A 25157-nucleotide genomic window follows, 5' to 3' on the forward strand; every position below is an offset into this window, starting at 1 on the left:
TCCCCACTTTTCCTTTGATTATAAGACTGCAGCCCGCTAAGTTCTCAGTGGTGCACGGCACCCTCTCGCCTACCTGATTGTAAGGCTCACAAGTGTCCTATTCTAATAAATCACTTCTTATCTATCACTTTGCCTCTCGCCGAATTCCTTTTTTTCTTTTTAATATTTATTTATTTATTTGGCTGTGCTGGGTCTTAGTTGTAGCATGCAGGATCTAGTTCCCTGACCAGGGATTGAACCCGGGCCCCTTGCATTGGGAGCACAGACTCTTAACCACTGGACCACCAGGGAAGTCCCTCGCTGAATTCTTTCTGCACTGAGACATAAAGAACTGGAGCTCCTCAGAGCCCGCCCGAAAATGCCACCTAGCGGTTTCAATTCCATCAGCAACCTTCATCCCCTTGGCCCTGTAAGGTAACATATTCAAAGGTTCCAGGGATTAGGACGTGCCCTTCTTTGGAGGAGGCATTATTCTGCCTAGAACAAGTCTCTGTGTGCCTCTCGAAATTAAGCGTGCTTGTCTCTGTTGCCATGCCAACATGTGAAGCTTGACTAGCATAGGATAGGAACTCAGAACTCAGAACTATCATTGGTAGGGAAGTCAGATGGCCACACCGTTGGATGAATGCATCACGACAAATCTAAAAAAAATAATGGAGTACCAAAATGGAACACTGAATTCCAAATAGCCAATACTGCTGTGCACACACTTAATGAAATGCACTGTTATGAATTAAGATATGCCCTAAAGGAAGGTCTTTGGAGAAATCAGCATGATGCCGTAATTTCCATGTGTTATTGTACAAGTGGGGTTTATTCATTTAGTAATAACCAATAATTAAATATCTAAACCTCCATGTTGATTCACAAATGGATGCAAGTCATCTATTTTTCAACCCTCAAAACTCCTGACCCAATAGGCTGTGATTTTCTGTTTCTGCAAACACACGGGCACATAGCTTCCCTCACCAGCAAAATTCCATTATTTATCTATTGTAGGGAGATCAAATTTACCTATTCAGCCCCTACTAGATTTCTGATTCTCCCACCAAGATGGTGTGAGATATTGCGTGCCAGAGTGCTCTAAAAAGCCCAGAGGAATCAACAGGTGGCAGTGCCTTTATTCTTAAATTTAGATTGCTTCTCTATTCAGCAGCTTTTTTCACGTGTTTCTATTCCCAAATTCCTATTCAATCCGGAACCACAAAGAAACGGCCGAATCGTTTATGGGTTCAATCCACACAATTGCACATCTATGGGTCTGTCATCAAGGAAGCTACTGATTTGTCTTCCTGGGCGGTGTAACTGTACCCCGACCTCTCAGAAGCAGGCATTCTATTTGAAGTGCATTCCTTGTTTGGAAGGTTAATGCTATAAAGTCACCGGTTCAGAGACACCAGCATATCAAATTTATGATGAAAGCAATTTTATTTTATTTTATTTTTTAAAGATTTTTGTTTGATGTGGACCATTTTTTAACATCTTTATTGAATTTGTTACAATATTGCTTCTGTTTTATGTTTGTTTGTTTGGTTTTCTTTTTTGGCCGTGAGGCATGTGGGATCGTAGCTCCCCGACCAGGGATCAAACCGCACCCCCTGCATTGGAAGACGAAGTCTTAACCAGTGGCCCGCCAGGGAAGTCCCATGAAAGCAATTTTAATCCTTTACCCTATTTTGTTTCCACCACCCTGTCTTTGTTTCTTTTTATTCCTTTCTTTGAATAGTTCATGATGAGAAAGACCATGACCCAGGTGGCTTTGAAATGAGAACTCTAATTGGTTTGGGGTGCGGTTATCCATCCTCTTACATATGCACCAAGCAGCTACTGCGGGCTACTGCGCACTAAGGCAGCTCAGCACCGGGCATGGAAGTAAGGCGTCCAGTGTCAGTTTAACCCCTTGAACCCCATTCAAGACCTAGACTTTACAAGGTAATTGTGAGATCTGTCACCATAGTGACAATAGCCACATGCCAGACGCTACTAACATAATGAAGCTCAACCCTTTCACTTTCCCTGGGCATTCCTTGTCATCTCCCTAACAGACGCCCCCGTCCTGGTTTCTGGAGAAAGGTACCCAGGCCACCTCTTTGCATCTGCACGGAGCAAGAACAATATGGCAGATACGATCCGACTTTGGAGATCACTGAATAATGTCATCATTTATGGCAGACTTTCAGCCAAAGCTCACTGACAAACATCTCCCAAGGATTAAAGGTAAAAAAAGGAAAAGAAATGTCTGCATGAAAGTTACCAAGGACAAGGACACAATTCAGTTTCTATAGCAGACGGTGATGGCTATGATTCCTCTCAATTACTTTTTTTTAAGTTCCAGGAAGATTTCATTCTATGTTTTTCCTTCTCCTTGTATAAAAAAGAGCACATGCAAACAAGAAATGAGAAATGGACTTTCATTGTAGACTACCTTGAGTCTGGCTGGGCTGGTTAGCAAACATTTTAATTTGAGGTCTACACGAACAAGGAGATATCCGAGTTTTACTAGTATTGGATTAAGTTAATATATGGAACATGATTGTTTTCACAGATTTTCACTGTTGTGTTATCCAAAAGAAAAGGGGCATTTTGTTCAAGCAAGAAAATCATTTTTCTAACGTAGTTAGAATCATCTGATGACACACATTTGCCATTTGATTGCAGTGAATATTGGCAGGAAATAAAGTCCAAATTTATATCAACAACATGGATTCTAAACAAACAAGTCCAATTGTTTTATCAAATATCCCTTGCTTGTGTATTTAAAACAATCAGTGGTTCCTTTTAAGACTCAAAAAGTACTAATATCTTAAGGCATTAAAGCCAAAGGAACCATTCCTTATATAATTTTCAGGTGCTTATGTCAGCATGCTAATGTTCTTAATTCTATTAGTTTCTCTAGATCCATTCCTTTTTTTTTTTTTTTAACATCTTTCTTGGAGTATAATTGCTTTACAGTGTTGTGTTAGTTTCTGCTGTATAACACAGTGAATCAGCTATACGTATACATATATCCCCATATCCCCTCCCTCTTGCATCTCCCCCCGTCCCACCCTCCGTATCCCACCCCTCTGGGTGGTCACAAAGCACTGAGCTGATCTCCCTGTGCTATGCGGCTGCTTCCCACTAGCTATCTATTTTACATTTGGTAGTGTATATATGTCCATGCCACTCTCTCACTTTGTCACAGCTTACCCTCCCCCCTCCTCATGTCCTGAAGTCCATTCTCTAGTAGGTCTGTGTCTTTATTCCCGTCTTACCACTAGGTTCTTCATGACCTTTTTCTTTTTTTTTCCCTTAGATTCCATATATATGTGTTAGCATACTGTATTTGTCACACAGAGTGAAGTAAGTCAGAAAGAGAAAAACAAATAGATCCATTCCTTTACAGATGATTCAGGTATAACATAGAAGACTATATGCTCACACTGGCTATCACCTGCAAATAAAGACTACAGCAGTGCTAAATAGGCAATATATGGAAAGAATTAAGTCATTAATTATGATACTCTCCACCGATTAGACACTGCGTAAATTCAAGTCGAACAAATGGTACGTTACTGAGATAACTGAATATGAAAAAAGAAATGAATGGTTATAGAAAATATCATGCACAGGACATTATACAACCCTCTTGGCAAATCTGAGGCTGAGCGAGCAGGTGTTTTCTGTTTAGAATAAGTACTTACCATCCTCCGTGGGCACATAGATATTCAAATAAAGGCAGTCTTCATTCTGATCTTGAACGTAGGTCATCAGAGTATCCAGATTGGCAGTAAACCAGATGGGCAGCATGTCATGCAAGAGAGACCGCTCATCCAGGTGCTGGGGGCACACGGCAGCAAACTGAGTGGCGTTCCGAACCCCAGTCCATGAGGAGGGGGGTTCCGGGGGCTGAAACCGCCTTTCCCCGGTAGGAGGCGAGGCATAAGGGACCCCCAAGTATTGCTCCACTGGACCCAAAATCTCATTGGGCAGCGGTGTTCTCAAGCCCCGGATTTTGCCGTAATTGGTGTTGACCACAGGATACTGCGCCTGGCTGTCGATGAGCGTGAACTTGATGGCCAGGGCGGTGATCCACAGCAGGACGTTGGAGTTCACCATGACGCAGACCGGGGTGAAGACCAGTGGAAGCCATAACAGTCCCTGGGGTCTCGACATGGTTCACCACCACATCCGCGGGCGTCCGTGCGACGCAACTCCAAGCAAAGCAAGCCGAGAAGGGAGCCTGCAGAGAGAGACGGCTTTCCAGGGACCAAGACCCTGGACAGGGGAAGGGCTTGCTAGGAAGCCTCTCCGATGGGTCATAGACAGAGCCCAAGGTTAACAACAAACCCGGCGGTTTTCTCGGCAGCCCATCACGGGACAGCAGCCCTCTCTTAATCCTGGTGCCGAATTCCAGCCCGTGCGAGGCTCCAAGGAAGCGGTGACCGTCCAACACCTCCCCGGGGCAACGATCACTTAGGAGAAGTCCAAGGCAGAGCGGTCAGCCTAATGGGAGAGAAAAGCAGACAAGGATAAGGAAGGCAAGACCACTGCCACCGATGGCGTTTGTTGTGTCTTCCATGCAACCCCCAACATCACGCAAGGAAATTCTCATTCACCGATGAATTCGTATAGCGGCATCTGCGGGCAGTAGAATTTCGCCAATCACTTGTCTTAATTTCTACAGTGAGTCCCATCAGCAAGAACGATGCCAATACTCCGGAAACACTCAAGTCTTTGTTGAAGGAACAAACACACCACCAAAAGTTATACACATTGCACAGATAACTGTACTGATGTCTCCTAATTGCACTATTATTGATAATATTGGCCCATCAATGGATAGGAACTTCCAAAACACTGTTTCTCAGATGTTTAAGAAAACTGTCACTTTATATATAAAATAAACAAGGACCTACTGTATAGCACAGGGAACTATACTCGGTATTTTGTAATAACCTATATGGGAAAAGAATCTGAAAAAGAATGGATATAGGTATATGTTTAATTGAATCACTGTGCTGTACACCTGAAACACAACATTGTAAATCAACTATACTCCAATATAAAGTAAATATATTTTCTCCCATTCTGAGGGTTGTCTTTTCGTCTTGTTTATGGTTTCCTTTGCTGTGCAAATCCTTTTAAGTTTAATTAGGTCCCATTTGTTTATTTTTGTTTTTATTTTCATTACTCTAGGAGGTGGGTCAAAAAAGATATCACTGTGATTTATGTCAAAGAGTGTTGCCAAGCAGAAACAGAGACACAGATGTAGAGAACAAACGTATGGATACCAAGGGGGGAAGGAGGGTGGGATGAACTGGGAGACTGGGATTGACATATATACACCACTATGTATAAAATAGCTAACTAATGAGAACCTGCTGTAGAGCACAGGGAACTCTACTCTATGCTCTGTGGTGACCTAAATGGGAAGGAAATCCAAAAAAGAGGGGATATACGGATACGCACAGCTGACTCACTTTGCTGTACAGTAGAAACTGTAATACAACACAGTAAAGCAACTGTACCCCAATAGAATTTTTAAATAAATTCATACATACATAAATACACTAATAAGTACATAAATAAATGTAAAAAGAACTGTCACTTTTTCCTAAGGTATTAGGAGTGGAGCTCTAGAAGTTTTCCAAGGTGGGTAAAGGGAAGTGTGCATCGAGACCAGGCTGGCTTCATGCCATGTGGGTATTTATCAGCGACCACAAAGGGAGCAACACGCAATGGAGAGAGCACTGACACCGGATACCCATCCTTCTCGGGCTACGCAGTGGCACGTGTCTGTGGGCTCCAGACATCACCGCCCTGAATCTCAGCCTCCTTGTAAGAAACTGAACAAGATGGTGCATCTCAAGTGCATGCCGTAGTGCTTGTCACATCAAGACACCATTCATAATTAAGAGTGTTGACACAGCAGTTCCGATTTTCACGTAAAGCGCTGCATGCCTTCAAGGGTAAACCCTGCAGCCTATTTAAGAACCTTCTGGTACATTTGAGCCATCTTCCTATCGAGTCTGGGAGGAGTTAACTTTTAAAGAGTGACCTCCTTGGGAATTCCCTGGCGGTCCAGTGGTTAGGACTCTGGCGGTCTCACTGCCAGGGCCATGGGTTCAATCCCTGGTTGGGGAACTGAGGCCTGCAAGCCACGTGGCGTCATCAGAGTAAAAAAAAAAAAAAGGGACCACCTCAATTTGTCCCTACGGGGATCACATGACGACTCTCTCCAGATAAACCACTGCTCGTATGACATTCAAGAATGTCGCACGTGAGTATTATAAATGATGCATTAGAGACAGAAAACATTTCATGAGGTGCTGCAAGGACTCTACCTTTTTTTTTAATCAACATTTTTTTACTGAAGTAGAGTTGATGTACAACGTTGTGTTAATTTCTGCTGTCCAGCAGAGTGATTCAGTTATACATATACATAGTTTAACATATTCTTTTCCATGATGGTTTATCATAGGATACTGAATATAGTTCTCTGTGATACACAGTAGGACCTTGTTGTTTATCCATCCTATACATAAAAGCTTACATCTGCTAACCCCAAACTCCCACTCCATCCCTCTCCCAACCCCCTCCCCCTTGGCAACCACCAGTCTGTTCACTACAGGACTCTACCTTTAAATACAGCATTCTTCAGCCGAAAATAGACAAATGTGTTTCTAAGGACACAGATTATTCTGGGTTATTCAGAGTCTTTCTGGACTAGAATATAATTATGCATTTCATTTCAGGGAATGGTTGAGTAGAATATGTCAAACAGATCATTTATTTTCTAATGAAACATATCGGAGCCAGATCTATCACAGAGCTAGAATACGTCTGGGGGAAATTCTGTCATCCATGACATCCTGGGCCAGGTTAATCAGAGTTGGATGAAAATGCACTACAACGCGGGATGGTGGCATTGAGAGGGAAAATTCGCATCACACCCAGTGGCTGATTTATGTGTTTGCTTCTGTCTTTGTACTGGAGACAACATTTGGATTTCTGCCAGAGCATGATCCAATTGCTGAATAATTAAGAGACAGACGAAAAACGTGAAAGAGGTGTTGACTTGTCTGAAATCTTGTTTTCCTGAAAGCCCTTCTGGTTTAGAACCAGCATCAGTACTTCCTTCTCAAGCCTTCGTCACGGTCATAGGAGATGCCAGTAATTTCTGATTCTGATAGACCTGGGTCCCCAAATGCTACCTCTCTGTGAGCTGGAGAAGTGAGTCAACCTCTCTGAGCTTTAAGTAGATGGCGTGTCATGCCTCCTTTGTGGGGCTGGGCTGAGCCACAAGTGAGCAAAGGGGCAGGGCAGAGAAAAGGTCTCCTCAATATCCATGAAATGCTGGGATTTTGAACACAGACCTGCTCAAAACACTCCCAGGTACAGAGACAAAATGCACTGAAGTCAGCCCAGGGTTGGCATGAAGCAGGTATAGAGCAAGTAGTTTAAATTCTTTGAGCCTCTCTTTACTTATTTGTTTCTAACTCTCTGGGAATTAACTGAGTTGATCCACACAAGGCATCACGTAGTCCCTGGACCACAGAATTCCATAAAGGTAGAATTCAGTTGGCGGATATGTCCCAGGACTTACAACGTGAATGCCTTGAGGAAGTCTGGTCCACTCCATCATTTCTCCAGCTCCATGTGGATGGCAGCACCTCTATGTCACATATTCGTTAAGACTGAGCAAGTGAGGGCACACGCAGACTTCATGCTTCACCTGTATGATCAAGCCTACCTCCCCACAAGGTTCTGAGGGCCAGAGAGAGACCATGAACCAGCCGGACCTAAGAGAAGGGGAATGGGGGGGGGCGGGTATCTGGACACTCATGAAGTCCAGGCTAGGCATTCAAAATAATCATACGTTCTGAGCTATCTTATTTCCCGATGCTTTGGAATTTGGCAGTTTGCACAAATGGAATACCACCAATGTCGAGCACTGTTTCTCAGACTCTGCACTGCTGACGTTTGGGACCACACTGCCTTTATGGTGAGGGCCGTGCTGAGCCCTGTAGGGTGTGTAGTAGCACCTCTGGTCTCTACCCACTCGAGGCTGGTAGCACCCGCCTCTCACTTTTAACAATCAAAAATATCTCCAGACATTGCTAAGAGACCCCCGGGGGCAAGATCATCTCAAGGTAAGAACCACGGGTGTAAATCATCAAATATGGGATTATGGTGGCCATGTAAATGACGAAGCACCTGTGGGTACATTTGAAAATTATCATCAGTGGCACTAGATTTACATTTGTGTGTGTATATATATATATGTGTATGTGTGTGTTTGTATGTGTCACATTCAAATATTTGGCAACTGTAAAAGTTTTAGCAATGAAGATTTAAAAAATAAACCTATTTTAAACATGCATCCTCATCCTCGTTTAAAAATCATTATAAATTTATTTTGGGGAGGACAAAAAAAAGACTTCTTGTGTAAACATCACACTGAAAATAATTTTACAAGGAGTGAAATGTTGTTATAGCTACACATAATGTATGTGTACAGTTAGGATATGTATAATACACATATTTATAAATATGCTATCTATTTTCTCTATAATATGTATTTATATATTTTTCAACTTTTTCCAAAATAAAAACAAGATACTACAAAGGAAATTCTTGAAGAAAAAAATTTTAATGAAAAAAATGAGAACAAAAACTGAAACTTCACTGCATACATACAACTGGGGAGTGAGGAAGGCCTTGATAGCATGTTCTCCCTGCAAAAGCTGCACACAGACTAATTTCTCAGAGTGGCGTTTCGACTTGGTTTATAACTTGATTAGGTAGTTTAGAATGATCTCTACAGGACAGTCATTCTGTATGAGGTTGTAACTAAGACTTGGCTCCCACTACTCAGGCATGCTGAACTATAAATGAGTCAAAATAAAAATTGCAATAAATTTCTTTCCAAAGTGCAGATCACTCAAATTGAGATCGGTTTAATTTTACAATACGTATTTAATGTAGGTGAGCCCTGATCAAATTTATCTTGGTGTTTTGGCCTTCCAAGGAATGAAATCATGTCTCCTGGGTGTTCACGGCCTCACCTTTCTGTGGCTGCGAAATACATTACAAGAGAGAGCTCTGTGGATGCACCTTCCAGAAAAAAGAAAAGAAAAGAAAGGAAAAAAACACGAGAGGATCAATGAGGTGGAAACAGACCTCCCCTGAGGTGACTCTCAGCTCCATCGAAGGTCTGGGACTCGCTATCTGCTATCAATAGTCTGCTGACAACAAGAGGCACTTGGAAGATTCACTTTCATCTCACATCACAAAGCATCAGGAAACCAAGAACAGTAGATGCTGGTAAAATTAATGCGCTTGTACAACAATCCTTCCACACTGCTTCCTAGAAAGGGCGCCACTGGGGAATAGGCATTCCCCAAACTGTACAACCTGTAGACCTCCCCGGTTTTATTTTTTCTTTTGTTTCTGGAGAGGACACCAACGTTTCATGGTACCCAAGTGGGGTTAGGGTTCATCTTTTATCCTACAGCACAGATGTCTACCGTGAGGTGGCCCAGGGCACCTGTCACCTACGTGAACAAGCGCGACACTCTGCACATGGGCTGACAACACACACGCACACACACGCACACACACAATCCCTATTCAAGATTCCCTGATGCTGGCGATCAGTCACTTATTACATTTTTGTGTGTTTTTTAATACGCTGGCTTTGATTTTATCTCCCACGTGGGCATAGTCACAATCTACTGTGTCTTTTGTCAAATCTTCTCGCTCTCCGCACATCTATCCGTGTACTTCCTTTCAGTTCTAAACACCAGATCCCAACAAAATCCACCCTTTTGAACCAAGAAGCTTAGATGTAAATAATTACAGAGTGAAGATGCCATATGTACTACCTTCAAGGTGGCTGTATGTCCAGTGGGGGCTTCAAAGCATCAACTCCATCACCTCCGTCACCATTTCTGTTCTCATACTGAACTTTAATGGCTCAGGAAAACAACAGGGCCACAGTCGTAGGAACTGGAGTTTGCAACAAGAGCCAGAACCCAGACTAAAACCAGGAAAAAGAGTTAATGGCTTATATGTGGTCCAGTCAAGACACTGGACAGACTGGGCATATATCTGGACAAAACTCTAATTCAAAAAGATAGATGCACCCCTATGTTCATAGCAGCACTAGTTACAATAGCCAAGACATGGAAACAACCTAAATGTCCATCAACAGAGGAATGAATAAAGATGTGGTACATATATACAATGGAATATTACTCAGCCATAAAAAAGAACAAAATAACGCCATTTGCAGCAACATCCTATTATATATAGGATGGGTAAACAACAAGGGAACTATATTCAATATCCTGTGGTAAACCATAATGGAAAATATAAAAAAGAATGTATACATATGTATAACTATATCACTTTGCTGTATAGAAGAAATTAACATTGTAAATCAGCTATACTTCAATTAAAAAAGGATTGATTGGATAGAAAGATACACCATGGATATGTAGGCCAGAGATATGATCAGGAATAAAGCACGGATGTTTTTTCGAGAGCAATTATGTGGACAACAGAATCTACAGCGGTCACTGAAATAAAACACCAAAACTTAGTCATAGATCAGTAAGTATTTCATAAAGATCACTATTCTAAGTTACTGGGACATAGTGGGGGATGAGACAGAATTCCTGCCCACTTGAAGATTATACTCTCATGAAAGTGTCCCTAAAAGCGGTGCTTTTTTCCTTATTCATTGTGTGTACATCTAAAGCAAGCACAGGGACTGGCATGTATTAAAAGCTCATTAAATGCTTGACTTTCTGTGTCTAATTCAACTAATACCTAACATGATTTCCAAATCTAAATCAAATGTTCATAGAAGCAATACTATTTACAATAGCCAAGACATGGAAGCAACCTAAATGTCCATAGACAGATGAATGGATAAAGAAGATGTGGCACATATATACAACGGAATATTACTCAGCCATCAAAAAGAATGAAATAATGCCATTTGCAGCAACAAGGATGCAACTAGAGATCATCATACTAAGTGAAGTCAGTCAGACAGAGAAAGACAAATATACGATATCACTTATATGTGGAATCTAAAAAAACATGATACGAATGAATTTACATACAAAACAGAAATAGACCCACAGACATAGAAAACAAACTTATGGTTTCCAAAGGGGAAGGGTGGGAGGGATAAATTAGGAGTTTGGGATTAACAGATACACACTTCTGTATATAAAATAGATAAACAACTAGGTCCTACTGTATAGCACAGGGAACTCTGCTCAATATTTTGTAATAACCTATCAGAGAAAACAATCTGAAACAGTATATATATATGTATTTATATATGTGTGTCTGTGTGTGTGTGTGTATATATATATATATATATATATATATGTATATATATATAAAACTGACTCACTTTTCTGTATACCTGAAACTAACACAACATTGTAAATCAACTATACTTCAATAAAAAATAAATTTCAAAAAATCTACTTTGATCACTATAGCCCTAGGGCAAAGAAAAATGTTCAACACTTAACAGAAAATTTAATAAATACATGTTTAATTTTTTAAAAACTATTTATTACCAAACATGATTCCCAAATCTAAATCAAGTAATTTGCAAATATGTCCAGGGTTTGTGTGGAGCTCTCTCACCGAACTCAAGTCACAGATCATCAAGGTCAAACTGTCATGTCTTCAAGACATCTGGTCTCTGAAAAATCTCTTTTCTGTGCTCCTCTAACTGTCTCCATGCTTTTGTTCCACAGTTCAATAATCAGTACCATCCTTTTTCTAGTTATTTAGGTAAATTCAAAGCCACCTGTGGTGCTCCCTTTCCAAGATTCCACATACACTAAGTCCTCACATCTGCTGAGGGTCTTATCACAGGACCAGAGACGTGGTTACTGGTAACCTCACTGGTTACTGGTCAGAGAGAGGAGAGATCACAAAAGGTTAGCGAAAATGCAAAAGCCCAATAGTACCAAGTGTTGAGCAAGGATATGGAGCAGTTCCCATGCTATGCCGGTGACAAGTAGAGTGGCCACACAGGAAAAAATTTTGTGTCACAGAGGAAAGTTGAGCATGCAGAAGACTTTGGTGTAGATAAGCATACACACACATATATACAAACTATATAGTTTAAATAGTTTGTATCTGTCCCATAGAGCTTCTTGAATATTCATGTCGGGAGACATACACAGACATTTCTATTTGCAGCCGTAGCCATAATAGGAAAAGAACTGGAAGAACCCAGACGTCCACAAAGAGGTGAATGGATAAATAAATGTTGGCATATTAAAACAGAATACTACACACAGTGAAAAATAAAAAACGGATCTGTAAGTTAAAATGGATAAATCCCCCAAATAAAAAGCAAGTCACAGAAGAATACATATGGTGTGATGTTACTGATATGATACTACATAAAACTAAACAGTACATTACTTAGAGCTGTATTTGTACTGAAATACAAAAGACAGGAAGGGCATTATTAAAACCAAATGCTGGGACAGTTAACTCCTACCCAGGGTCACAATTCACAATTCACAATACAAAGATATTGGTAATGTTCTATTTTCTAGTATGGCCGTATGTATATTTGTTTAGCTTCTAGGTGGGTATTTATATATTTCCATGTAGTGCACATTTTATGAGCATGGTTATTTCACAGTGCAGATTTCCATCAAGAGATGCATGTCTATATATAGGTTTGCCCTCACTTCATTTTCCCAAGCACTTAAAAAAGTATCTGAAATTTTAAATGAAAATATCTGAAATTTTAAAAGGGAAGGAAAAAGATCAACGCCAAGGTTACATGCCAAGCCCAAGGCAATGGGCCATCCGCCCACACAATCCATAAAAAGCAGCAGTGGCTGACAGCATCGCTAAAACTAGAGTCAGGTCACCTAAGATGCTACTGCCTAGGTCGCTAATTAGCCAGGCGACCTTTGACTCATCACTTGGCACCCAGAGCTTCCGGCCCCTGGACCGCGCCATGAGGACCTGGAGGATGTGCCCTCTTCGGTTGCCTTCACCCTGAGGATCCTCTGAAACCACAGACGGCTATCCTCAAACCTGAGTGCACATGAAATAGCGAAGCGCTGGGAACAGAAAGCTCTCCAATGAGGTAGGAAGCCGTAATTCAGGGGAGACCATTGGCACTGAAGCATACGGGAAGATGTGTGGTGTCAGAAGCAGATAAAACAGGCTTACAACCCTATTCCTAAAAAATGTACTCTTCAGGACCACAAAACCTCTATGGGCAGGATTAAAATGTCACTAGATTTACATTCACCTGAATTCTACACCCAGATTCAGAATGAATATTAATTGTTTCCCCCGATATTCATGGATTCCTTGTACTCACTATCCTATACAAATAATCCATTGTCGCCTTCTCATATCTGACCATATGGAGTTATTTTGCAAGAGTTTGTACTGGAAATTATGCATACATATATATAACTATATGTATATAGTTTTAAAATATACACATATCTACATCTAAACTAATAATACAATATGATGCACGTGTGTGTGTGTGCATGTGCGTGTGTGTGTGTATGTCTCCAAACCAACCCACTGAGGTATTAAGTTCCTTTTGTTCCAGTACTATGCCTTCTCCATTCTTTGCAAATCTCTCCGGCACCTTGTGCAAGGCCCTTCACGTTGTACATGATCAATAAAACATATTACACGTGATGCCAATTACCCATTGCTAGATAGTTCGGTCTAAGTGTGAGCAATCTGAAAAATAGGCTCAAATACTCACCGCTGGGCATCGCAACATTTACTCATCCAGCTGTTAAATATCTGGAAGGAGTATGGGCAAGGATTAGGAAAGTGCCTTCTGGACTTGGGCTGCCTAGAATTCAACACCATCAGCAACCACTGAAGGCTGTAAACCATCGATGCCTCCACATTCTTACCTATAAAATGGGCACAGCATAGGATGTAACTTAAGGATATTACTGCACGTAGGTATATGGGCAGATACGTGTGTGTGAATATATACACCACATATGCATATGTATGTGTATGTAAATATATATACATTTAGAACAAGAAGTGTTCCCCAAAGAAACGAGAGCTAATTATAACTACTTCCTGAGGTTTTACTCAATGCTTCCACTGTGACCCACTTTGATCAATATGACGATACATAATCAAACTCCCATCTGAATACAGTCTACATTCCAGATGATGAGGTCAAGCCTGTATTTAAATTATTACAATTAAGCAAATGCGTGGTCCACTTCTTCCCACCCCCTCCTTCTGTGGGACTGTGGGCTTCTGCAGGTTGGAATTTGGGATGGAGTGTCTAAGAGACGTATTGAAACTTCTAGATATGTAGAGAGAGCTGGCCCCAAGGGGTTCTGTCAGATGGTAACAGAGACGTGAAGGACTCAAACTCAAGAATGTGAATACAAGCCTACCGAGATTTACAGACAGTGGGAAAGATGTACCAGAAGGAACACACATTATTTCAGAGTCAATTCACATTCATTGCTAGACGATGAGCAGTTGAAAGGCAAAGACCACAGATGATTAACAGTTAAACTTGGGAAAGAGAAGGTCCTCAGCACAGGTTATTCAATCAAAAGGAAGAGACAGATACCGAAGGAAGTCATAAGGAACCTGGACAAGAAAGGCAGAAAAATGGCAAGTCAGCATTCACGATGCTCTCCTTAGCTGATCTCCTGTGGGTACCATAGTAAACCCCCCTACCAGCGACTCCATTCGTACCCCCAACATAAACCTCCTGTGGGCCCCATGATTTAGCCCCTATGGTTTTTGCCTGTATGAGCTTCATTGTGAAGACAGAGTGTCTTGGGTTTGCCCTTTGACACAAGAATAAAAAGTGTTAGTCTGTGGCACTTTACCAGTTTCAGTCAATTTTGATGGAACCTAACTTTAAAAACTAAGGTACAGATCCATTTCCAAGGATCTATTTGTGAGATCTCTGCAAGTAAAGTAAGGAGGCCCAGATGTTAAGCACTCTTTATTTTTTTTTTCTGCTTATTATATCTCTTTTAGTCATTTTTAAATTGAAGTATAGCTGATTTACAATGTTGTGTTAATTACTGCTGTACAGCAAAGCGATTCATTTATGCATATATATATATATGTTCTCTTTTTATATTCTTTTCCATTATGGTTTATCACAGGATATTGAATATACTTCTCTGTGCTATACAGTAGAACCTTGTTGTTTATCCATCCTATATGTAATAGCTTACATCTACCTGCTAACCCCAACTTCCCACTCCATCCCTCCCCCAACCCCTCCCCCTTTGGCAACCACCAGTCTGTTCTCTGTGTCTGTGATTCTGTTTCTGTTTCATAGATAGGTTCACCTGAAGCACTCTTAATACCATTCACTATAAAAGGCGTTCCCAGAGCTGTATAACGGGGGCTGAAGTAATCTTGATCACCAAAAGGAGGCATTTACGACAAGAAGTTGAGTGAGTTCTCCTGCAAAGGAAAGCTACTAGTGTGAGCAAAAAAGAGGAGTCCCTTTATAGACAGCCCAGTTTTGGTACCTTAGATGTGGTGGGACCTCACCCAGTCAGACGGTGGGCCTGCCGATCGATGGTTGAACACCTGCACACTTTGGGGTTAGTCTGGATGAGAAGAACCAAGTCTTCCAAAAGGAGACAACAATCAAGAACCATTTCAGGTGATAATGATAAGTGTGTGTATTTGGGTCTTTAATAAGTAGCTTTGAAACGGCTCTTTATAGCCTCTACCGATGAACTGTACAGTGTCCAACAATAGAGAGTGTCTTCAGGATGTTTCCCGAGACACCATCCATGACTCAAGGACTGGCTCAAGCTTATATAACCCCAGCTGGAGTGTCCCACTTTTCCTCTGAAGACTGTATCCTATTTGCCTAAAGCATACTTCATCTTATGGGGAAGGCTGTTTCATCGTATATGGAAGACCCTGTATCTTGGAAATTACTATTTTCAGTGTGATGTTCACTGTGACAGTTGGAATTCTTCTCTCATGTGTTTCTGACGGTGTAGAGTCACTTCAAGTGATGAGAGCTGATGTGCTTATACACTGTAGGACTCTGGGTGATTAAACAATCCTGTTCCCACACACTGTACTTGCCAAGCACGACTCTGTCTAAGCTCCCAGAAGAGGCGGGTTTGTTTTCTGTCTTGACCACCACCATCTCCACCCGTTCCCCAGCACGTTTCCTCTGCCTTCCTCAAACAGGAAGATTCATGTGTGAAAACCAACCCTTTTCCCAGGGACTGAGACACTCCAGAGAGGTTTCCTGTCTTAGCATCAGAAACTACCTGAGATGAGACCTTCCATCTCTAGGAATTGACCGGGTCATCCAAGATGTGGAATGTAGGCGACGGTTCTTCCCTGAAAACCTTTGTGTCTCACGATAGTGTGGAGAGGGAGCAGAGGAAGGAAGAAAAGGGATGCAAAAGGAAGGAGAGAATTCACAAAGGGAGGAAAGAATAAGAAGTCTGTAGTCAAGAGACAGAGTCAGGGTCAAGGCTCAAAGGCATCTCCTTGTTAACCTACCCCCAAAGCCTTACAAGCATTATAACAAAAGTAAAATTCATGCAAATGAAATTTATTGTGCCAATAAATGCAGTAAATAGCATTCAACTATCATTGCTCCTGACACCTTTACTTTTTTAAATAAAAATGAGGGAAGATTCTAATCCACTAGATTCCTTACTTTATCTTCACACGCAAAGACTCTCACACTGTACCCTCTCTACTGGGGCCTAATTACTCTCTCATCCCCAGCCTCTGGCAAAATTCCTACCTACACATGCAGGTTTTAAAAAGAAAAGCTGAATAAACTAAATTTTTAAATCCTTTCCTCTACCCAGTTCCAAATTCAGTTTCTCTACCCAGAGTCCGTGATTCCCATTCCCACCCAGGTGCCCCTGAATAGAACCCAGGGGTTCTATAAACTAGAACAGATGAGAGAGATTACATCTTTGTTTTCAGTAAATGTGAACTGAAACTTAGGCTTTGCTTCAATTATGAATGTAGGTGTAACATACACACAAACACACACTCAGTAATAGAAGTCCCTGTAACTTTGCCCCAACAGAAGTCACATATACTCTTATCAAATTAATGCTATGGCAGATATCACAAAATGCTGTCTATAGTCACCACTACTTTCCAGTTGTGACAATTATCAGCCTCTAACTAGATCTGGTTACTTAATACACAAAAAAGAAGCACATAAAATACTATGACACATTTTACAATCCAGCAATCCCACTCCTGGGCATATATCCAGAGAAAACTCTAATTCAAAAAGATACATGTAGGGACTTCCTTGGTGGTCCAGGGGTTAAAACTCCACGCTCCCAGTGCAGGGGGCCCGGGTTCCATCCCTGGCCAGGGAACTAGATCCCACATGCTGCAACTAAAAAAAGATCCCGCCTCAATGAAGATCCCGCATGCAACTAAGACCCAGCACAGTCAAATAAATAAATATTAAAAAAAAGATACATGCACCCCAATGTTCATAGCAGCACTATGCACCATAGCCAGGACATGGAAGCAACCTAGGTGTCCACTGATGGATGAATGGATAAAGAAGATGTGGTACATATATACAATGGAATATTACTCAGCCATGAAAAAGAACGAAGTAATGCCATTTGCAGCAACATGGATGGAACTAGAGATGATCATACTAAGTGAAGTAAATCGGACAGAGAAAGACAAATACCATATGATATCACTTATATGTGGAATCTAAAAAAATGATATAAATGAACTTATTTGCAAAACAGAAACAGACTCACAGACACAGAAAACAAACTTATGGTTATCAAAGGGGAAAGGGGGGAAAATAAATTAGGAGTTTGGGATTAGCATATACAAACTACTATATATAAAACAGATAAACAAGGTCCTACTATAGAGCACAGGGAACTATATTCAATATCCTGTAATAAACCATAGTGGAAAAGAATATGAAAAATAACGTATATATATGTATAACTGAGTCACTTTGCTGTACAGCAGAAATTAACACAATGTTGCAAATCGGCTATACTTCAATAATAAAATACTACGGCACATTTAAAGAATATCTTGATAACTATGTCAATAAAACTGGTTTCCTTTTAAGGTTATTTATCTTATGAATTAAAATACTATTTTCAGAAAGGGTGTATATTTTTCCCCAAACTGACAAAGGGATCTCTCTCACTCACTCACACACACACACACACACACACACACACACACACACACACACACACACACACACACCCTGAGTAGGCATGGTTAAAATCCCTTGACTAATGCCAAACTACTGATACCGCCTGCATCGCCAGCTACCCTGACCTGGTTATAGAAGGGCTTTCTGCTGGTGGATAAGGTACATGTGGTTGAGTGAAAAAAGATCAACCACTCAGCAATCTTGTATCAAGGCTTTTCTGGCTCTTCTGCCCTCCCTCCGGAAAATGTGCCCTGAGCCTAAGTCCCCCGTGAGAAGGCATGACACCTCCACCTGAAGGTCTTGCTTTGCTGTGGTCACACCTGTCCAGGTCAGGGAAGTCTTCCTGGGCATCCCTCCCCATAGACCTTTGCTGGAACCTGACACCACCTCAGCCTGGCTTCCCTAGTGGTCAAAGCTATGCCCATGACAAGTGACTGATAGGAATATTGGGACCAGGAATTCATCCTTTATCTACACCACTTGTATACAGAAGAGGCAGGGATCAACTCCAAGGCCAGGGCACCCCTTCACCTCTGGAATGATTCCAGCAAAGGCAGGGTCCTTCTCTCTTTCTGAACCAAAGCCACTTAAATTTTAAACCTAAAATTTGAGAATAAAGGAATGTTGAAAAGTCACACGTCTTTCTAATCCTAGATACATAAAACACGATAGCTAACGTGAGTTTCCATTTGAAATACCACAAGTGAACGGAGGAAGGGAAAGAGTCAGAAGAAGAGAAGGTAATTAATTTGCCACTGGATTCAAACCAGTCAGAGTGGCCATCATCAAAAAGTCTACAAACAACAAATGCTGGAGAGGGTGTGGAGAAAAGGGAACCCTCCTACACTGTTGGTGGGAATGTAAATTGGTGCAGCCACTATGGAGAACAGTATGGAGGTTCCTTAAAAAACTAAAAATAGAGTTTCCATATGATCCAGTAATCCCACTCCTGGGCATATACCCTGAGAAAACCATAATTCGAAAAGATACATGCACCCCAATGTTCACTGCAGCACTATTTACAATAGCCAAGACATGGAAGCAACCTATGTGTCCACTGACAGATGAATGGATAAAGAAGATGTGGTACATATACACAATGGAATATTACTCAGCCATAAAAAACAAACAAAATAATGCCATTTGCAGCAACATGGATGGACCTAGAGATTATCATACTAAGTGAAGTAAACCAGACAGAGAAAGACAAATATCTTATGATATCACTTATATGTGGAATCTAAAAAAAGGGTACAAATGAACTTATGTACAAAACAGAAATAGAGTCACAGATGTAGAACACAATCTTATAGTTACCAGGGAGAAACAGGGGGAAGAATAAATTGGGAGATTGGGATTGAGATATACACAATACTATATATAAAATAGATAGCTAATAAGGACCTACTGTATAGCACAGGGAACTCTACTCAATACTCTGTAATGACCTATATGGGAAAAGAAGCTAAAAAAGATTGGATATATGTATATGCATAACTGATTCACGTTGCTGTACACCTGAAACTAACACAACATTGTAAATCAACTATACTCCCACAAAAAAAAAATTTGCCATTGGATGCTGGGTAACCAGAGTCTGAACTCATTAAAGCCATTGAGAAGAAATCCAGGGATGAACAGCATTGATGGAGGCGTGCATAAACCCACTGCTTCTCTATGTGTCCTACCTATTCCCTATGGTCCATTTCTAAGACAAAGGACGCGGGAAGACTCAAAGTTACATAAGCTCCAAAGTGTTTAACAAATGGCAAAATCCTGAAACTCTAAAAAGGTAAGTCTATCCCTTCTGACTTATAACCTGTACCACCTCCCTTTTGCACCTGAAAACTCTCCCTTGCTTTTCTTCAGTGCATATGTGGGAAGATTTCTTTCTTCCCTTCACCTCTTTCTGTACAGAGAAGGATATAAAAAGGTTGATTTTTTTTTTCACTACAATAATCAGATGCCACCGATTTTTTTTTCTGCGATGAATGCTTTCCTTGGCTATTTTCAGACCTCCTATTAAGAGCTATTCTTTCATTCTGGCCTATTCCTCTTAACCCAATTAAACCCAATTAAATCCTCTGCCATGATGGTTCTATTTCCCCTACGTCTAATTATCCTTTAACTAGTCTCTGTTACTGCATGTTCTTTTCCACTGGCCCACCCCTGACGGTATCACGAAGAGGACGTGATACACACACACAAAACCTTGATGTTAAATTTTCATCTGGCAAATTCCCCTGAGTGGAAATTTACCAACAGCCAGGGTGCCATCTGAAGACTAAATTCCTTTGCAGCTTCAAATACTGGAGGAGCACAGGCTGACTGCGTCAAAGAGGTTTCAGAACAACCACATGCAAAACAATTTGCCTCTGTTAAGAATGTCCTTTGAGTTAATTAGGTCATTAGGAAAACACACTGAATTTATGGCAGCTCAGATAACTGCCTTCAATATGTATTAACAAATAAACTTTATGTGTGTATGTGTGTATGTGTGTACGTGTGTGTGTGTACGTGTGTGTGTGTGTGTGTGGCTGCTTTCCCCGAGATTTTTACAGCCTAGATTAAAATTAGAAGCCTCCTTCCGAGGAGGCCCATTTTGATGCTTAATTTTACTCACAAATAAAGAGCTTTTAAAAATATACTCAAGAACATCAGAGATTCATTAGCTTTAAGGATATTCTAAGAGTAAAGTTAGGAAGCCGGAACTCTTCAAAAAAGGTAAAGGAAAATCAGAAGAGGCAGGATGGAGACACAGCCCGGCATCCAAGGAGAACCGTCTCCTGGAAATAGGCTGGTTTTCCAGATCATAGGACGGGACCTCAAGGCAGGAGGCAACACAGATGTCTGTAACCGAAGACCAAGTACATAAGTTCTAGTGACATCCATCATTTAAGAGACTCAAGGATTAGATCATATCACAAAGCCAGCTCTGTCAGCACTGCACGAATTTCGTGAGTGGGCTTCTCCTGGGATAAAAGGGACTTCTCAAAAATAAACACTTCGGGGATTTCCCTGGCGGTCTAGCAGTTAAGAAAGACTCAGCGCTCCCAATACAGGGGGCAAGGGTTCGATCCCTGGTCGGGGAACTAAGATCCCGAATGCCACACGCTGCGGCCAAAAAATAAAATAAAATAAAAAATAAACACTTCGGTGAGCCCCTGGCTTCTCAGCTAATAATATAGAGACCTACACCCCACCTGATATTTATCGCGTATAAAGTGCATTGAAGAAATGTAGGCTATACTAGCTGCAAAAGATAAAGCATGCTATTCATAATGGCCAGTGCTGATTGGTAGAAAATACTCCTCACTGTAGAAGCTCGGGAAAGGCCAGATTATACTGAAAGGAATTTTGGCTTCCACGCAAGCATGTTCGACCACTGAACACATTTCTAGGGCTGGTAATGATGTCCCTCACTCCCGAGTGAAAGGACCTCATGGAATCAGACCAGAGGAATGCAAGGAGCTCCTCCAAGGAGCCACTTAGGATGACCGACTGCCCGAGAAACACAAACTGAGATAATTGTATTTAATTCAAGTTCATGCGCCATTCCACAAACAGGAAAAAGTGGAACAATTAAATCGCAACGGTGCCATTGAACCAGCCCAGTGGGCTTCCTGTAGGACAGACAAAGCCCTTCACAACGAGAACATTCTGTGACTTCCATTTAAAAAAAAGAAAAAAGAAAACAACCAGAAAAATGAAAGGCTTTTTGAGAGAAGCATTAGGTCATTTTTCAGCAGTGACTGCCTTTCTATAAAGAACACATCCGATAATAAGGAATAAAAAACAACTAAGTAATGAAGTTTGCTCAGGTTATATCCTCATTTTATCTTTTAAGGGAAAACGCCTTACCTCGGTGAAGGGAACCATGGATGTGATTTTTAAAGAGGCAGGAATCTGTGTTACTGTAGGTCCCTGGTTCTCAAAGGTGGCTGTTTATTAGAATCCTCGGGGAGCAGTGAAAAATACCACTACTCAGGCTGCACTCCAGACCGCGTCTGTCAGCGTCTCTGGGCTGGGGGCGGGTCGAGGCACAGGTGTTGGTATTTATCAAATCCTCCAGGTGATTCTAATGGGTCGCCCAATTGGCCAAACGATGCTTTAGAAAAGGGTATCCACCTACACACCCTGGGAAATTTGGGTCTTATTTTATTTTTCCTTTAGAAAAATTTCGTTTCAACAAAGAAAGACTCGTATGCTGTCTTCAAAGGCAAACTATAAGTATTATTTCAGCAGCAACAATAGCATCAAACAGCAAATTCCTGCCCCAAGGTCCACCCGCTCCCCCATCACCATGGCTACCTCAGGAGGGGAAAGACTTTCAGGTGTCTCAGCTTTACTTCTTAAAATATGCCCCATCGTAGTTCTAAACAGTTTGCTCCTTTCTCTTGACAAGTCTTTCTTAGATACTATCTAGAGATGATCCAACCTATTTGCCTCTAAATTTCCCGATACAGTTCCAACACTTTTGCTTATCTCATTTTCTAGTACAAACACCATTGTAACCGTGCAATTAATGGTCATTCTTGAACCAAGCTCTGTACGCTAACAAAATCTTCTTTTTTGAATCACCTGTTTTAACTGGAGACAATTACAGCCTCAGAGTTTCACTTTCATACTTTCTGTGAATCTACTCTTCATTTTTCTTAATGCTAATCTCAAGGACGGTCTCCACGGGATCAAATGCTTCATTTCCTTTTCGTTTATTTTTTTTTTTCCTTGGTGTCTCTCTGGAACATCCTTTTGTGTCCCAGTCTCCACCCGGAATTCACTGGGGACTCAGTTCCTCTGGCTATTTTCTGTGAAGTCCATTGTTTCTTGGAAACCATTTCCATTCACTATGTATTCTGCTATTTGAAGGAACACATTATCACACGGCCTTCTGAGAAAAAAGACATGAAAAGTCGATCTTTGGAGACCATGCATGAGTTCAAATTCTAGACTCTGACCTCACATGCATAGTTTGGTTCAGAGTGGAGTTCTAAGTTGGAAATCAGTTCTATCTGGGGTTCTGGAAGTTTCTGTCGTTGAATCCTTGGGGAAGACTTTGAAGGGCCTGTGGCATTCTAACTACTGATTATTCGGGGTTTTTTCTCTTTTTTTTACTTGCCCTTCCAACTGCTCTGAGGATCCCAATCTCTTAGGATCTTCTCTGTGTAGCTGCTGTTCTGAAATTTCACAGCAGTGTGCTTCGGGCGTGAATTTCATTTCATTCTCACGCTGGGCATCCAATGTGCCACGTAAGTGTGAAAGCTTATATCTTTCAATGATGGGGGGAAAATGAAAATTATTTACAAGTCTTTTCTGCCCCTTTTATTCTTTGTCACCCTTTGCTGGAACCACTGTTTGGATGATGAATTCCTAGATTGAGACTTAATTTTCTTTCTTTCCTTTTTTTTCCATCAGGTTTTATCCATAGGAAATATCTTCATATTTATGTCTGGCTCCATTTTTTTTTTTAATTTGGCTATTATGTTACTTTTTCATAGGAGTCCCACTTTTTTAAAGGATTTGTATTTTAGCATATCTCCCACAAGTTATAGATGAGAGGGTTGTTTTCTTTTTTTACGTTTCTACTTGGTGCTGTGTATGTTTCCTCCAGATAACTTTTTTCCGTTGTCCATTTTTTTTTAAGACTCTCTTATTGGAAGCTACCCTAAAATATCTAGGATGTAAGGCTATCTTTTCTCATCGATGAATAAGCTCTGCGTCAGTAGGTTGTGGTCCTCAGCAGGTGGACTTCTATACAGTGAAAAAGCAAGTTACTCAAATGGCTTTCAAATGCTGTTTATGGAATTCTTTTCACTGCTCATTCAGTTTCCCCATAAAAAGGTGCCTCCCATACGTGTTTGGACAAGTCTAGTGGCTTTCAACTTGGGAGGGAAGTAGGGGGCAGTAGGATACCACTTGCCACTAGGATGCAGAATGTATGTAATTCCCTAATTGTTCTGTCTGGAGACTGAGTCCTCACTCAACTAATTCTGAAGTCCCTGGGTCCTTCTCTCTTGCATTCAATTCCTCCAAATAAACATCTTCTATTTCCTTGGCAGCAGGGGGAAAAACAGTACTCTGCCACATGGATGGAAACCTCTGGTCTAACAGAAGATCAACTGAGCTTAGAGTTTTAAAAGAGGTTAAAAAATGGTTGCGTTCAATCTAACTTGTATTAAAAAAAATACATGTGTTCAGTCCAAATTCTGCACCATCCAATGAAGTCATTTATTTTTCTTACTCTGAGAAAAACACCACTATACAAGGACCTGGATTTAATATAAACGGCATATAAATGGCAGGGTGGCATAAAATTAGGTAGTATTAACAAACTAGTGAATACAACAGAAAGGAAGCCGACTCACAGATATAGAGAATAACCCAGTGGTTCCCAGTGAGGAGAGGGGAGGGGGGAAGGAGCAAGATAGGGGGAGGGGGGTAAGAGGAACAAACTCTTAGGTATAAAATAAGCTACAAGGATATATTGCACAACATGTGGAATATACCCAAAGTTTTATAAAAACTATAAATGGAGTATAACCTTTAAAACTGTGAATCATTATGTTGTACACCTGTAACTTATATAATATTGTACAGCAACTATACTTCAATAAAAAACAAATTAGGTGGTATTACACCACCTTGAAGTAGGGAGAATGCACACTCCATGAAATAGAGTTCATTACACTGAATTAAATGCTTTCCAAAGTCATTGAATAAATAGCTTGATGTAATGTTTTTCATGTACATATCAAATCCTAAAGCATTTAATTTCTTTTCTTCATTTTTATCTGGCAAAGATGCCTCTAAGAAAAAAGAAAAAAAAAAAAAAAAAAGGGAATTCCCTGGCGGTCCAGTGGTTAAGACTCTGTGCTTTCACTGCAGGGGACACAGGTTCGATCCCTGGTCTGGGAACTAAGATCTCGCGTGC

General features: G+C 41.0%; 1 protein-coding gene across 4 annotated transcripts in view; it reads right to left on the minus strand.

Annotated features, from left to right (window-relative positions):
• The window catches only part of NLGN4X (neuroligin 4 X-linked), a 422841-nt gene that overhangs the window by 252135 nt on the left and 145549 nt on the right, over window positions 1-25157 (minus strand). For all 4 annotated transcript variants that reach the window (XM_036841155.1, XM_036841156.1, XM_036841153.1 and 1 more), the window contains one exon: window positions 3684-4485. In XM_036841155.1, coding sequence (XP_036697050.1) covers window positions 3684-4155 — 472 coding nt within the window. In that variant the 5' untranslated portion in view covers window positions 4156-4485. The remainder of the gene's footprint in view (window positions 1-3683; window positions 4486-25157) is intronic.

This window comes from Balaenoptera musculus, chromosome X (assembly GCF_009873245.2).
Source record: "Balaenoptera musculus isolate JJ_BM4_2016_0621 chromosome X, mBalMus1.pri.v3, whole genome shotgun sequence".
Taxonomy (NCBI): domain Eukaryota; kingdom Metazoa; phylum Chordata; class Mammalia; order Artiodactyla; family Balaenopteridae; genus Balaenoptera; species Balaenoptera musculus.